The following is a 16791-nucleotide window of genomic DNA, read 5'->3' as shown; positions in this document are numbered from 1 at the left end:
TCCCACGAGCCACAGCACAATTTAATACGTTAATTAATCAAAAATACGGTAAAATTTCCAAAAAAACATATCCGTTTCCGCGAGCATAAAATTCTGCATCCTGCCACGTGGGAATTTTGAAGCAAAGTTCCCACGTGTTTGAAAATGCTAATTTTGTAATTCATAATCTATAATAAAGAAATATTCTCTGATTTCTCCACTGATACTGTGGATGCTCAACAGTATCAGTGGAGCATCCAGAGTGTCAGTGCAGAGTAACGTGGCTGGTTATATTCGTTTTTTTTTTAATACTGTGTATGCTCACTTCAATATTTTTTTGTATTTTGCAATTTTCATGTTTATAAAAGCATTATTACATATATTATGTACCAAATTATGAATTTCTCCAATAATATGCTAATTTTAGCTTAAATCACTGTATTTTTTTTTTTTTTTTTCAGGCGAACATTCAGCTCTCATCAATTCATCACCATGGTTAACAGATACTTCACTTTGGGCGCTGCAGATTATGTCGTCATTGGCTTGGTGCTTGCAATCTCTGCGGCTATTGGAATTTATTTCAGGTTTACTGGTGGCAGACAGAAGACAGCTGCAGAATTCTTATTGGCCGAGAAAAGTATGTCCGTATTGCCAATAGCTTTCTCTCTGATGGCCAGCTTCCTTTCTGCTAGCTCTACTTTGGGAGTTCCAGCAGATACGTATCTTCATGGGACCCATCTGGTGTTTCTCAATGTTGGCTTCCCTATAGGGGTGGCTATTTCTGTTTACTTCCTTATACCAGTATTCTTCGACATGCAAATTTATAGTGTGAATGAGGTAAGGTCGGGTTCGTAGCCAAATTATTATAATAATTAAAGAATTTAATTAGAATTTTGATAAATGTACTTCGAACGATTATATTACATTTGAGATAAACGAATGAGTCATTTCTCACTTGGCCTGAATGCAGTTGAACATTTGGTGTACTTATCAACGCTGAGTACGCTTCCTTATCTTCATCTCTGCTCCTACATCATGTGTCTAATGGACGCACTGTGATAGAGAAAACTCCAAAGATCTCCAAACAGTCTCCATAATACTACGAAAGCTGTGTTAGGAATCCAGGGTAATTATTTAATCAGAAAAGGGATCAATAGAAGGAAAAAAAGCGGACGCCACCGATTGAAAGCGGGGATAATGTCCTTTTAAGTTGCACAGGAACTGGTACATAGGTTAAAGATCAAGTGGACACCGTTGAAAGGCAACTAAATTTGTCGATGAATATCAACGTGTGAGTGTGTAACGATTAAGAATCTTCCACTCGATCGCAATGAATAGAGTCGTTGAATTTAAACACCAAATATCCTGCCGAGTTGAAGTGTTTGAAGACTTAAATCATACAAGATATTAACTGGTTTAAAATTGGACAATGCGCTATTGATAAAAACAAAATGCTACTATTTTTGGGGAATTCCAAAGCAAAACTGAAAATTTCAGATAATGACTGGTACTTAAAGGGTGTCTTTGTGATATGCTGACGATGACGGCTGTCTTGAAATCGATAGTGCGAGCGATAAACGCGAAATACAGAGCTTCAGAAAATCTCTGAGGTTCTTAGAGGTTAAGGAGTTTCAAGTGATTAAGCCAGACTCTCTGGAGTCATGTTCTTGAGTTTTATTTTGGGTCTCAACTTTGCATATATTAGGAATTCATAATTCTTTCCAATTGCAACTAAGATATGGATAAAGTTATTGGGCTCAAGTGGAGATCAATCAGTAATACATTTAGGAATCTTTATAGAAGGTTAATTCACAACAGCTGTGCAGTCCAACAATGTCCTTTCAAGTTGCAAGTGGAAGGTTGCAGTTAAACCATTAAGAATCGGACACGAATGCGTTGAAGTGTGTCTGATTTTTGTGAAAAACAGACACGGGTTCTGGATCAGGCAGATATACATATTTTGTTTTAATTGCAATCTCCAGGCTCTCCCCTATATGCCAATATTAATAGGAGACAATCTACGCAAGGGGTAATATATTTCTTTTTTTGAAACTTGTTTGGGATGTGATTCGCCGAATGGTTCACTCGTTATTACGTCACATAAAATGGTCTGGAACTTTATAGCAACCCTATTTTGCTAAAACACTTAAGTAACACAGAAAAGGCGAAGTTTAAAAGTAATCTGTATAATGTAGGATCTGTTTCATTTATCATAAACTTGTTTTTATAATAAATATATAAAACTGGAGGAAATTAGTTACGGTTTCAGCTAATCAGAGGAGAACCAGACTTCAAGTTGCTTCATTTCTTTTCTTTTTAATTTCAGTATGTACAGAAAAGGTTTGGAACACCAGCTAGAATTATGGCTTCGGCAGCTTTCCTCATACAAATAGTAAGTTCCATCTAATATTTTAATAGATAGTTATATAAGCAAGAGTTTCTGTAAGTAATGTGGTATCCTTGACTGTATTTCGATGATTTAAAGACATATGCGACCATCATAGTCGGTTTTCTTCATTGGTAACAGAAGATAAGATTTCCTTTGATCTATATTCTTTCTCCCCACAATCAGCTGATCTGAAAATCCCGATTCTGTTTGCTGAGATTCCAGGACCAAGATAGCTGATTTGATTGTAATAGGGCTGTACTACTGCTCTTTGTTGATCTATGAGCTCTCTGTTATACTCGGTACGTTGATGAAATTATTAATGTCTGGGACAACTGGTTTGCCAGCAATGAATTCAAGAAGAATAATGATACGTCGAATGGCAATGGTCTGTTCTGATATTCATCCCAATGCGAGTAGAGGAAAGCCCTGAAATAGTAAGGATGTTAAAAGACAAACTCATACCCAAAGGACCACTATAAGTATATTGGTGGGACAAATGACCAAATATTTGATGCAAATTTCAACAAATTCCTTGAAAACTTTGGTATTGTTGAAATTTAACAACTCCTGCCTTATAAATCATAGTGGATGGAAGACTTTATTCATTTCTTCCCTTAAAAGAAAAATATGGATTAAAAGGGACAGCTTTAGAATCCCTGAGACCAAGCAGAGATCCTTGTGAAATTTTACATTTCTAAGTGTCTTTAATGTTTGGATTATCCCATCAAAAGGTTAGATCCTTACTTTCATTAATACTCGAATCCCTTTGGAAAAATTGAAAATCTTGCCCTGGCTTGTAGCAGAGTGCATATAATCATTGGCCTCCCCAGACCGGGTAGAAAAGATTCGGGTTTGAATCTCCTCAATGACAACAGGAAGTTTTATGGTCTAAGTGGCTGAGAACGAGATAAGATGTTTAATGAAAAGCATCTTCGACTTGAGTTCAAGGTCCTTTTAATTAAACAGAGAATATTTATGGTTCTTTAAGATCTAAAAATAAATCATTTTAAATTTACAAAAAATCTCTTCCGGATTCTATTTTGTTATGGCTTTCTCTTTGTATATTAATAAATGAACCAAATAATCGAAATTGCTGTTTTGTTGAGCTCCTGCCCAGATATTTTACTATTCAAACTACGATTATCCGTTTTAAAAGCATTCGTTCTTTTATCTTCTAGATTCTATACATGGCTGTTGTTCTGTATGGCCCTGCTTTAGCTCTCAGTGCAGTAACCGGTATACCAACTTGGATTTCTATAGTTACAGTAGGGCTGGTGTGTACCTTCTATTGCACACTCGTAAGTATCACCTTTCTCTGTTTAGAATTAAAATATACGACTAATATGTAAGACGCTTTATAGTTTAATTTGCTGTTTGATATCTTTGTAGGGTGGAATAAAAGCTGTAATATGGGCCGATGTATTCCAAGCTATACTCATGTTGATTGGGAACGTAGCTGTCATCATAAAAGGATCAATAGATTTAGGTGGAATAGACAAAATATTCCATATTTCTTATGATGGAGATCGTCTACAATATCCAGGGTAAATGGTAGTTGAATTAATCTCTTGCGATAAATATTTATTTCAATGTCCTCTTCATTGTTAAAAATAGAGACACATGGGCGTAATAGATTGAGTTAAGCTAGTTTCTTCATAAATAAGTATTCTCAAATAGCTCAGTTTACTCTTGTGTTTATTTTTACTTTCAGATTCGATCCTGATCTCACATTAAGGTACAATGCCTATAACATATTAATTGCAGGAATTACCCTAGGATTATGTACGTATGGAACCAGCCAAGTACAAGTACAACGGATTCTCACAGCCAATTCATTGCCTAAAGCAAAGCGGTAAGTTAGCCTTAGATTCTTTTTTGTATGGAGGTTCTAAATATAACTTCCACCAGTTACCACTCTTCTGTACTGAAAGAGTCTTTGTAAAAAGTATTATTGTAATTTTTAAAATACCAGTAGTGTATTCTCTGCATCTGCTTGCTGAATTTTCTTTTCCAGTGCAATTTGGATTGGAGTCTTCATGGGAACTGTCTTCCATATAACCTGCTGTCTTGTGGGACTCGTAGTCTATGCCCATTTCCGGGGATGCGATCCTGTTCAGGTGGAAGAAGTTCAATCTGCAGACCAGGTAATGCTAAACATTGTTGTTCTTAAGTTTAGATTTTTAACAGGCGAAATCTTTAGTTCTTAACCGACATTTTTATTTTTACTTACAGCTCTTTCCTTATTATATAATGGTGACTTTGTCCGCATTTCCAGGAGTCCCGGGTTTATGCGTTTCAGGGATATTTGGAGCTGGGTTAAGTACCGTGTCGTCTGCAGTTAATTCTCTAACTGCTGTAACCATAGAGGATTTCATTCGACCTCATTGCTCATCCCAGTTCGTTTCTAAGCACACTTCTTTCTTGACCAAAATAATCGGTGAGTGTACCTTTCTGTGTTGGTCCCAGAATCTCCCAAGTTATGCCTTTATTTCAATTATTCTCATTTATTTCAATTATCAATGAATTATTGAGCATCCCTTCCCATATGGCCATTTCGAGGGTGGTAGCCTTCTCTTCGGTGGATGGGAAGACGTCTCTGTATCATCAACAAATTGGGGAGGACTCAACTCCCAAATATGAGAATCCCAAAATGGGAAAATTAACTGAATATTGATTGTTAATCTGTAAGTTTAGATGTTTGGTTTGCGCATGCTAATAAAAGTTCTTTTATTTATTTCTCCACTTTCCCATTAGCTATGTTGTATGGATGTCTGTGTATCGGCTTGTCTTTCGTAGTATCCCTATTCAGCGGGATTGTCGAAGCGTCTCTAATCATGTTTGGCATCATGAGTGGTCCCATAGTAGGGATTTTCACATTGGGAATGTTTACTGTAAGGACCAGTGGAAAGGTAAGGTTATTCTCAGATAATAAATGTTTAGAATTAGCTGTGGATATATCATTAACAAATTATGACTTAAACTGCAATTGGTATGAAACTAGATAACTTGTACGTATCATAGTAATGGGACTGTCACTAAAGGTTTAACTAGCAGCCCACGAAGTGGAATGGCGACAGAAGTAGAGTTATTCCACCTTCGCAAACTCAGTGCCTCTTTATTTCTCAAATTTCATCACGGATGTTTTATTTCAACTACTCAATGGTCCCTGGATGGTTTCCACAGACTGGATTTTAAGAAACGCCTTAAAAAGAAACGGCAAAGAGAAATGTGTGGTGATCGTGGTGGCCAATTTATGTTACGAGTTATTTGGAAACATTTCCTTTGAAGTGTCCATGGAAATTGTTGTGGTACGTGTCGCAGCACCATCCAGTTGAAACCATACATTTCGTCGGTTGACTCCTTTTTGGTGAAGACATTCTTACAAATTCTTGCAGGATATTTATATATAGGGCTAAAGCTACTGTCACAGTTGAACCATTAGCTTTCTCATAAAAGTACGGATCAGTAATGCCAAAAGCAAATATCCACAGCAGACGGTAGCTGTTTGGCTATGAGGTGGTTGTTTATGAGAATCATCCTTCACCTTCTGCAGGAATCGATTTGACGACCATATTTCTCTCCTGGACCCCACCTGGTAGACAGGTTGATAGATGGAGGGTTTTTGAGGCATTAGCAACTTGGTGAAATTGCGCCGTATATATAATCTGTAAATTTCGTATGTTCCGTGATCGATTTGCTCTTTGTTGGACGAGAAACCCCAGTTTCTGGGAGAAAAAACCAAGCTATCCTCGCCTGAGACCGGGACCTGACCTGCTTTGCTTTCTGGAAAATTTTAACAAAATTAATCATCGATAGAGTTAGATTCTCCGCATAGAACTGGAAATCTCTTCAAAGAATATAAATACAGTACTGCTGGATGGATGGATGCCGATGGATAATAATTTTGAATCAATTATATTTAAAGTTATGCAAGTGACCATTGCTAAACAGTGGTTAATTGAAAAGGAAATTAAGAATTCATAAATATTTATGACTTTATTTGTTTACAGTATGCAACAACAGTGGTTGACTACATTTTGTTAAGCAGTAAATAAAAGTTTCGAAGAGAATTTTAAAGGTTTTGTAATTCTATTGGTATGCGCGTTATTTACTCCATAAATATTTACAGGGAGCTGTCATTGGAATAATCGTTGGAGTTCTGATGGCAGCGTGGTTTGGATTTGGAGTCAACTCAGTTAAAAAGAGTTCATCTCTTCTTCCCTTATCCACAGACCAGTGCTCAAATGCCACCAACAACTCATACACAGAGAATTTCTTTAACAGTTCAGGAACAGAAGGACCGTTCACATACGACTTCAACAGACAGCCTTCAGACCAAGAAAACACAGAGTAAGTATTATATAACAAAGATATAAATAATTCTTAAACAAAGAGAGCTTTATCTTTCGAAAAGATTTAGCATCTCATTTCATTTTAAAGATTTTAGTGTGCATTGTCAGTCATAAAATATCGCGTTTTATTCTAAAGCTCTTGATGTTTGGAAAAATAAATATAAACTCCATTTAATTTTTCTTGTAGCTACGTCTTCCCTTTATACAGGGCGTCATATATGTGGCTGTATCCTTATGGGTGGTTAGTGACAGTAATCGTTGGATACATAGCAAGCCTTATAACTGGTAAGATTACAGTTTTCTCGGGTATTCTTTTTGTTCAATTAAACTGTATTATTTTCATATAATGTACATATTCTTTATATTTATTCCTTTAATTTGATTCTTAATTTCTCATAAGTTATTTTAGTACTAAAGATTCATTATTGATTTAGTAATTAAACTTAATTTGCAATTTTAGGACCAAATAAAAGGGTCGAACCCGAGCTATTGAGTCCGGCAGTCAGAAAATGGTTTTCAACTGAGAAAGAAAGAAAATTTACGCAGGATCAGGTATGTATTGATATTTACACAAGCAAGTAAATCTGTTCATAATCTTAATGAAATTAATGGTAGCTGTATCCGCGTTTAATTAATTAAATTATAAGTTAAATAAGTTATCTAGTATTTAATGTGATGTGATAATGTGAACAGTTGGACTAAATTGTCAATTGAGACAATTCCGTTTCCAACGCAACCAGACTCTCTGCCTCTCCCACCTTGGGAGGCAACTTCTTTCACTGTTTGACAACCTGCTGTACTTCTGTTAGTGGATTTCATGAGATTCAGTCTTCTGTTATTTCCTGAGTCCCTAGTTCGCATCTCACCTATGATGAAAACAAACTTCATTCGTTTTAACTCAATCCCTTCGGAACCTTATACAGCTCAATGAAATCTTCCCCTAGATCTCTCCTGTTCAAATTTTGCAGAACTCATTCTAAGCCACGCTTCATCTTTGCATCGCTTTTCAATCGTCAGTAATCTGGTTGCTCTTTCTTAACTCCTCTTCAGAAGTTCTCTTCTTTCAGGTGTACCATCCAGATCTGAATGCAATATTCCTAATGAGGTCTGACCATTGCTGTGTACAAAAGAATAATGACCACCTTCTCCTTACCAGAAAAGGTCCTCTAAATTGCGGACAAGACACCATATGCCTTCTAAGCTGGATGGAAAATTTCAAATCAGATTGAATCACAACATCTAAGTTTTTTGCGTCTTGAACCACTTTTAGCTCGTGTCCCCACCGGAGATCATACGTGACTCCAGAATTTCTGTGCCCCAACCCTACAATTAGAATCAATAAACTAAAACCTTTTCCTCTTTCAGACCATGTATACAACCGATTCAAGTCTTTTTGAAATTTGAAATAGGAGGGGAAAAAATACTGGTCTCTGAGGGACTCACATGTTTCAGTGTTCCACCAATAATCTGACTGGCCACTTGTGATAGCTCTATGACTCCTATTTATTGCCAGTCTGCGGTCCATCCTAGGATCTTACCAATAATTCACCCTCTTCTAGTTTTTACAGCAGTCTTCCATGAGGCCCATTTGATGTACTCTCTTATTTTTTTTATTCACATACAAGAATTCCTGTCCCTCATCTTAACTCTCTTTTCCAGTGCTTTCTGGTCATCAGCTTGAGCCTGTCTTACTTCACGAGTGGCTTTGTTACATATTCTCTTAAATATCAATTAAATAAATTTGATGCAAATTATCTGGTTCATGTAGTCTTGTTTCTTCTATTGTATACAAAGTACAGATAACTATAATGCATATTTTTACTTCCAGGCTCTCAAAGAAATGGATGGCATAAAATGAAGATCATTTCCTTAAAGTAATTACCGACTATTTCTTCATGCGTGCAATTCATTGAACCTCCGCAGTCTGTGATGAAATTCATGTCATGTAAGGATGTCTCAAAAGAATAAAAATGCATTTAATTGTTTTTGTTAAGATGATGGAATGCAGATTCTTTTATTCCAATCAAGATATAAACTTTATTACAAATAGAAGTAATTGAACACTTCAAATTAAAAATTTTATGATGTATTCTATTAAAACCCATGCATAATAATCTCGTAAATTGGGGGGAATAAGGTGAGAAACAGCGAGATCTTCAGGTGTCAAGAAAAGCCCTAACTCCAATAAAATAAAGTTGGGGAATACATTATTGGGCCGTGTAGTGGCGCCATCTGGTATGAGAAATTTAAACAAATAACCAGGCTGTTACAAAAAAGTTTAAAATACTGAAAACAAGTTATTGTTGTAAGCAATTATTTTTTTAAGGGTCATCTGATAGAATTTTACATTTCGAACGAGGTCACTACCTCATTGAAAAATATTGCGCAATCTAGCTCATTATATTTTCTAAATTCCAAATTGGACTTCGAGCCACCATCGGAAAATCGGTTTGCCGACACAGCCGGGAAAAATTGAATAAGTAAATGGGTAGGGTGTTCTGAGTTTTCTTTTCAAATTATAAATCAGAACTAGAGCGAACATTTGCATCATAAATAACGAAGAGTACTAAAAATAATATACGTAATGCCTTTCGATGATTTCTTTAATACAAAAAGAATTCCTCCTTATATCCACTGGAGTTAGAATTTGCAAATGTTTCAGTTATAATATATAGAAAGAATTTTGCGATTACAAATGGAAATTGTAATTCCAAAGCTACATAAAAACATCGATAAATGAATATGAGAACAAATATCCATTGAAAATAAGGGATTTGATGCTTTACAGATATTATAATTCTCTTCCATCTTTGATTTCATTTAGAAAGGGAAAAAAAAATCGAAAATCTTACAATGAAAAGACAACTGTAGAAAGCGAATCAAATATAGTTCTGATACTTTCATTTCATCTCTTTGTTTCAGTTTATGACGTCTCTGCTTCATTAATATGCAATGCAATTTTCTGAAGCAGTAGAATTAAATTGAACTGCGCCTTTTCCTTTATTTAAGAAGCACCTGGTAAAATCAATAGACTTTTTTTTTCCGGGTGATGAGGTCTCTGTGCGGGATGCTATTTTCTTAGAAAATCGCACTTTTGCCTCTAGAATTCTTGCGTTGATTGGCGTCTTTATTTCGCTCCACTGCCTCTTGGTGGGAAGTTTATATTTCTGCTACATTTAACCCCTGCTCCAGGAAATCACTTGCTTCTTATTGGCTCACAACTGTTTCAAGAACCCTTTGGATGTCTGGAATGATTTAAGTGTATCAGTAATGGGAAATTCCCATATTGCAATTTAAACTATTACAAAACCTTAAATGCATTCGGAATTTATTCGCCTTAGTTTATAAGAAATGATAATTAATATTTTAATAAAAAAACGTGTTGAATTTAGGAGTGGCATTCTTTATTCTGTACTTGGTATCGCCATCTGTCAACAACCTATAAAACTTCGGATGGCCATGCGCGATGCATACAATAAATGAATGTGTCATTCAGGATAGAAGACCGTGTGTCCATGGTGGAACATTATCTCAAAAGAGTCGTTTAAGGTTACTCAAAGTGATTTCTCTAGGGATTAAAGGCGTCATAAAGCAGCACCAAATCTGCGATATAAAACAAAATCTTTTATTTAAACTAACATCTGGATATCTTTGCAAAAGTGTTCTTATAGCAAAGGGGTGAGGAGGGTAAGGCTCCCTCACAAAAAAGAATAGTTCACATTAATCAGGGCACACCCCCCTTAATAATGAAGTATATATTATAATAATCCCTTGCTTTTCTTATAACACACATTCAACGTTCAATGTTAGAGCCATTAAATAGATTTCTTAAAAAATTCGCTGCAGTCGATCCTAGAAATGTGTTATCCAAAACCCATCGAAACACATTTCTGATATAAGACAGCACCAGACATTTCAATAGTAGTAATATCGAGCTTGTCTCATCTACTTTAGGGTATAAATGACACATGCTATCCCCCCTTTTTTTCCTTACATCGGTTTCAAAACTGCAGTGCAATTGTAACCGATTTTTTTCCATACTTTCCTCCATGGGTACACCATCCCCAAGATGTATATATTTGATGTAGGAAGTTCGGAGTGAACAACGTTCGGTATACGGAACAAAAATGACAAATGCAGTTTTTGAACCCATCTGATGAATGGTTAGAGAAAACAGCTGCCCTGGTAGACTCGACTCCATCAATCAAAAGTTTCCAACTCCCAAAAGTTTCTGATTTTAAACATATTTTTGCACTTTTGCTAAAGAATATTTTGCAAAATAAACTCTACTTCATTTACATCATTATGGATATTTTTAAAGATTTTTTTCCATGGGTTTATTCCTGGAAGCCATTCCTTTGAGGTTCCTCTCTAATTCATCTATATATCAGTTGTTCAGCCAAATTGTCGATGGGAATCGAATTATGTGTATAAAATGTTCTCCTATTCATTATGATAATTATATAATTATTGTAAAACATGGATAAAACCGTTGACAAAGAAATCCCTTTTTAACAGTTGATCATCCACAGAGGCATAATAATAACATAAATACTTTTGATGCTCACTTTTATATAAACTAACAAATCATCGGCGCTTGTCTGGTACTATTCCATTCTTTAAATAAAATTCAGGTTGTTGCAGAAATGGTGGCAGGGCACCTGACAGGTTCTAGAACCCGATTTCTATAAGAAAACCATAAGAAATTCACTTTAGAAACTCTTGCAGTGGCAGAGCACCTGACAGCTTCTCGAATCCGATTTCTTTAAGAAAAAAGAGTTTCTAAAATCACTTTAGAAACCATTGCAGTGAAAGTTTGACTACATTTAGGAGAGTAGAAAATAATTTTAGATTTTTACCCACTGATCAATAAGCACCTATGAGCTGTCCCGTTAATTCTGCAGGCAAAAATTATCAGTTTCACTAAAAAACAATATTTTGAATATGACTGTTGTTAATTGTTTATCGAAAGATCTAGGAAATAGCTCTAACAGTTACTTTCACTAATTAATTCGAGGAAGTAGAATTTAGAACACCGAAATCATAAAACGGAAGTAATTCAGAGGTTTGCAGTCATGAACCGGAAGTAATTCAGAACTTTCAGTCATAAATGGGAAGTAACTTTTAAAATTCCAAAATCATATACAGGAAGTAACTCAAGGCTGGATATATAAACCGGAAGTGAGGAGGGGGGTTCTTCCGGTTGTTTATTTAATCATTAATGAGCACACTATTAACGGTAGTAGTTAATAGCAACAATTATGTCTGATGACAGTATGAAAATTAAACATTACTAATTAATCACTGGAGAGGGAAAGATAGAGAGCGTAAATTGCCATTCTTCCCATCCTCAATTGCGTGGTGGCTCTGAGGCTAGCAAAGAAAAATTCCTGCCATGTCGATAACAAAGGAAATATCCCCAAAACATCTGTCTGCCGTGAGCAAGGCATACAAAATATGTCAAGACCGGACACAGTAGTCATATCACGTTATCGGCTGGTCAATAGCACGCGCCACAGCTATATCTCAGACGATGTACAGGGGTCGCGTGCGACATTCGTCACGTTCTTCAGTTAGATTAGCCACGCGGTATTTCCATTGTTAAAACGGTTATTGTGTTCGTACAGCTGAGCTTCTAAAATCTCGTTTAAATGATCGATGGCAGCTTCTTGACCCATTTATTCTCCTTCCGATCGCTATACAGACTTTTTTCCGACACTACAGGTCTGCAGTAAAATATTACCACGCTCGGTGTAGCCTCGGAAATATTGAAGTCCGCCTTTTTTTTTTTCCCCCGATTCGATGGAAACTTGCTGATGTCCATCAAGGGAGGTTCTTCCATTCATACGTGTCAGATAGGAGATGAAGTTCTGAAGACAATTTTGAGTCCGTGAAAGTGTTTAATGTGAAATGAAGTAACATATTTATGGATGTAGATTTAAGAACTCCTGATACGTCTTCTTAAATCTAAATTCTACTGCAGCTGCACGTTTAGGGAATTTATTTATGTAAGAGGGACACCTCGGAATAGGTGTAATTTTAAACTTGAAATTTATCCTTGGGATAAGCTCAATGGATAAACGTAACTATATACTAAGCGTAACGATCCTTTGAAGCACCCAACTGAGAAGAATAAATTTTTTTCCCAAGTTTGTTAAGCGCCAAGGAAACTATAAGACTTTGAGGCTGTACACAGTTCATAAAGGTCAATACTGATGGAACTTTTATAAGGCCGTGATAGTCGGTGTCTGGCTAAAAATGTCCATCCTGGAAACTCTGGATTTTCATCCATAAAAAACAGGCAGATGATCACAGAATACATTTAAATTAAAAAAAAAACACATTGATGCCTCTTGGTCCTAATTGAATAAGCGCTGCTCTTTAATTTTAAAATTAATATTTCCGAGTGAAGGCGTTCTTCCAATTATAAAATTACATAAATAAGCTGATTTTTTTTAAATGTTCTAAAATAATGCCATTTTAATCAAGATCTTTCTTTGAAAGCTTAAATCCATCTGTTTAAACCAAGATAAATTGTTTTTCCAACGTTTTATTAAAATAAACAGGAGCATCCATAAAGTGTGTTGTTTCGAAATTGTAGTTTAATCCTATTTTAATTCCTTCTTGGCTCTCTTCAAATTCCCCACGCAATATAAGGCTGTTATAAATACATATGAAGAGAGTTACTGCTTGAGGGTAACCCTCTGAATAAAAGTGCTGCCATCTTCCGTCAGTAAAGGCACAAATTTCCTTCTACAGCTTCTATATTTATCGATACATAATCTTTCCTCTTCAATTTCATCTCCATCAAGCTGCTTTGCTCTGGCTTGATTCAGTCATTCTGAATTACTCACTGCATCTTTTCCGATGTAATTTAATTAAACTTTCGATTTATAATCAGTTGATTTAACCGTTTCAGAACGTATATTGATATGCCATGCTATAGCTTCATATTTCTAAAGATTGCACACTTTATATTAAAATAAAGATTACAACTAAAGAGTAAGATTTTGGTTTTAGATATTTTGAATCCAGTTTAAAGTAATCGTTATCCTTAGATGCTTATAGCAAATATGAACTGGATGAACACATTGTGTCAGCAAATGAACACAACATTTAGAGACACTAGCAGAAATAATCTTACAGTTAAACAGTTTTCTCCAAACTGGAGTATAAAAAATTGGTGGTTAGTTATTGTTTATTGAGAAAGTGGTTAGCTGTTGTATATTGAAAAAAGGGGTTACCTATTTTCAATGGAAAGTAGGTGTAATTTATTTAAAAGCATTTTGAAAACATTAGGATAACATTCTTTTGTTAGGTTTGTTTTAAATCTAAGTCTTCTTTCATTATGATACATGTTTTCTTCTGAAATCCTTTAGAAAGTGTATTTTTTATAGAAATAGGATAGGATTTTTTCATTTTTTTCTATTTACTGCCTTCACTAAAACTATTTCTCCCAATATCGGTTATTTTTTTCTTTATTTATCATTCTTTCTATTTCTTTCAAAGATTTATTTCAAGCGGCAACCCTTTCTTAAACTGTGCCCCTATTTCCTTATCCTTTTCACTTCTGCTCTGAAAAGCTGTTTGTTATGCATTTTTTCCTGCTATCTCCCCTGCCAATATTTCACACATTCTCTTCCCACCAAAAGATATACTTCCATCTTCCGTTATTAAATTTTACTTCATTTTTTCACTCTTGATATAGCATCACTGCACTCTTCAAATATTTCAAAAGCATTCTCTATGCCAAACATTAATTTCCTGAAAGAGAAAATGTCTTACCCGCAAAATAAAGCTTTTTTTTCTTACATATAAAACACGATAGACGTGTGTCGCTTCGGGGAAGAGATCTTCCACAATAAAAACACAAATAAATCCTTTCTTATTGAGCGTAATCTACAAACGTATCGAAAGTAGAATAGATAAAGTCTGGAAAAATTCTACATTAACTGATGAAGTATAATATTGTCAACAACCAATCATGTCTGCTGTGATCTACTTATTTTATCAACTGCATAATTTGAAAAATAAATAAGTAGGGTATTAAAATGAAGAATAAAATATTGCTATGTGAGTCTACGTGAAATTATTGTCTCTAAAATTGTACAGTTCTTTCAATCGATTTATTTTGCAAGCTGAGAATGTCCCTAACATAATGACACTCAGAGAACACAAGTCCTGTGCAATATTTTTCAGCCAAATGTATATTTATCACGCAAATAGCAATAATATCTACTGCATAGGCCACATTACTAAGGTATACGCCTGATTGGTGACTATAAAATAAATTGCTGATTCAATAAAACCTAGTGATTTCAATAGTGAATTTTATTTTTTCAGAGAATAAAAAGGTTTTTATTCTGACGAAGTAGCAATCCCAGAATGTAAATATACACTACAAATTGTCTTAAGATATATAGATAGAGAGAGAGAGAGACAGGAAGAGAGAGAGAGAGAGCAAGAGCATTTTCTGGCAACGTGTCTCTTCAATCTGTATTTGTTTTTTTTCTACGTTTCACCGTTTTCTCTTGTGAGAAGCGAATCTTATTTTAAAATACAAACTCGAATCGAACTTGTAATACATCAGTCGAGATTTCGATGGTTAGAGGAACCCCACAAAAAATTGGAATTTTCTTTTTATTCCGCTTACATTCCTACAAATATCTATACCTCTGTTGCACGCACGGATGGCACAATGAAAAGTTTAAAACAGTGTTCCGCATGTGTTATCGCAACATACGTTTCACTCTTACCCATCAAATTTTTATGTGTAATGGATTATTTTAGTCTTAAGAATTCAGGCATTCAAATTTCGAATGAAAAGGTACGCATAAAGATAAAAGATAATAACATTCATAAGTTCTTTTTTAGGTTCACTTCTAAAGATGCAAGTTCGTATTTTTCCTGGCGTCTGAAAATGTATTCGGTGATGTGAATGCACAGATATGCAATTTTTGAACACAAAGAAAACTTACTTAGAATAAAGCAAAAAAAAGCAGCAACAGAAGGCCGAATTATGTAGAAAACAATCCGATATAGTCCTCCCATTTGATTACTTTTCTGACTATCTACAGACTGCTTCGAAAAAGTTTAGAACCGTACGTACTGTCCTACCAAAAAATTTGGAAACCTCCCCCAGTGTAATGAATTGTGCTCACGAGATGCACGTAAAGCAGAAGCAATAGCAGATTTAAAGGTGTACAAATAATTGTAGAGATATCATACACAAAGAGAATTAATCATGACAAGGATTCTAAGTAATTTTAAAGATGCTTGCCGTACCAAAATATTCAGTCAAATTAACACCGGATTGGTGTTAGATTCTCTCAATATTTTGGTACGGCAGTGTATATTAATAGTAATATATGAGAGTGTACAAATTACATAAAAACTCAGTAACAAAACAAGTGCGAAATTCCTGAATTTTCCATGTATAAACTGAGCCCCTGTGTGCAGCTTCACTGCATGACTCCTCTGTTGTTGGGAAAGCTACCTTTACAGTTAATGTTCTGATACGTCATTAAAATAACAATTATACTGCATTTCATTTTCTGGTAATGTTTAGAACCACCAGCATCGTAGAATAATGACCTCAGACCCAGAAAAAAAAAGTGAGCTATTAAGCACACGTCAAAATGATATATGAGAAATCGCTTAGTAGCAATTTTAGACGAAATGAAGGTCACCAAGTATCAGCCAACTAGGAAGTGATACCATTTATAAGTTTAACGGTAGCCTGGAAAGAGTAATGTGACTGACCTTAGAGTTCTTAAATCGTTATGCGAACATTTACCAAAAGGCCATAGTTCTAATGCATTTAGCCAAATATAGGAAAAGCAACGTTGTTCGGCTCTAGATTGCAGTTAATGATCCGAAAGTTGCTATTAGAAAAACAGTTTCTAGTCGTTGGCTCTGCGTTTTAATTCTATGAAGTAGGGAGATGGATACTTAGGCTCTTGTGATGACAGAATTATGACGTACGAAACATTATGGTACCGTTGAACCTTATCAGCAAGCAGATCATTAACTTGGCAACGTTAAAACAAAATATCTTCAGCGTGTAATCTT

The 16791-nt window shown here is 35.2% G+C and overlaps 1 protein-coding gene across 1 annotated transcript in view; it reads left to right on the top strand.

Annotated features, from left to right (window-relative positions):
* The first annotated feature begins 471 nt into the window (after positions 1-471).
* The window catches only part of LOC150079555 (putative sodium-dependent multivitamin transporter), a 78993-nt gene continuing 62673 nt past the window's right edge, over positions 472-16791 (top strand). Inside the window, exons 1-11 of the mRNA XM_090383108.1 lie at positions 472-816; positions 2306-2371; positions 3547-3666; positions 3758-3912; positions 4080-4220; positions 4383-4512; positions 4601-4805; positions 5123-5277; positions 6498-6718; positions 6908-7005; positions 7181-7272. Coding sequence (XP_090239234.1) covers positions 472-816; positions 2306-2371; positions 3547-3666; positions 3758-3912; positions 4080-4220; positions 4383-4512; positions 4601-4805; positions 5123-5277; positions 6498-6718; positions 6908-7005; positions 7181-7272 — 1728 coding nt within the window. The remainder of the gene's footprint in view (positions 817-2305; positions 2372-3546; positions 3667-3757; positions 3913-4079; positions 4221-4382; positions 4513-4600; positions 4806-5122; positions 5278-6497; positions 6719-6907; positions 7006-7180; positions 7273-16791) is intronic.

The sequence above is a fragment of the Mastigoproctus giganteus genome, chromosome 10, assembly GCF_048544385.1.
Source record: "Mastigoproctus giganteus isolate SK-2022 chromosome 10, ASM4854438v1, whole genome shotgun sequence".
NCBI lineage: Eukaryota > Metazoa > Arthropoda > Arachnida > Uropygi > Thelyphonidae > Mastigoproctus > Mastigoproctus giganteus.
Note: the sequence above shows the minus strand (reverse complement) of the source record. Positions and strands in the feature narration are given on the sequence as shown.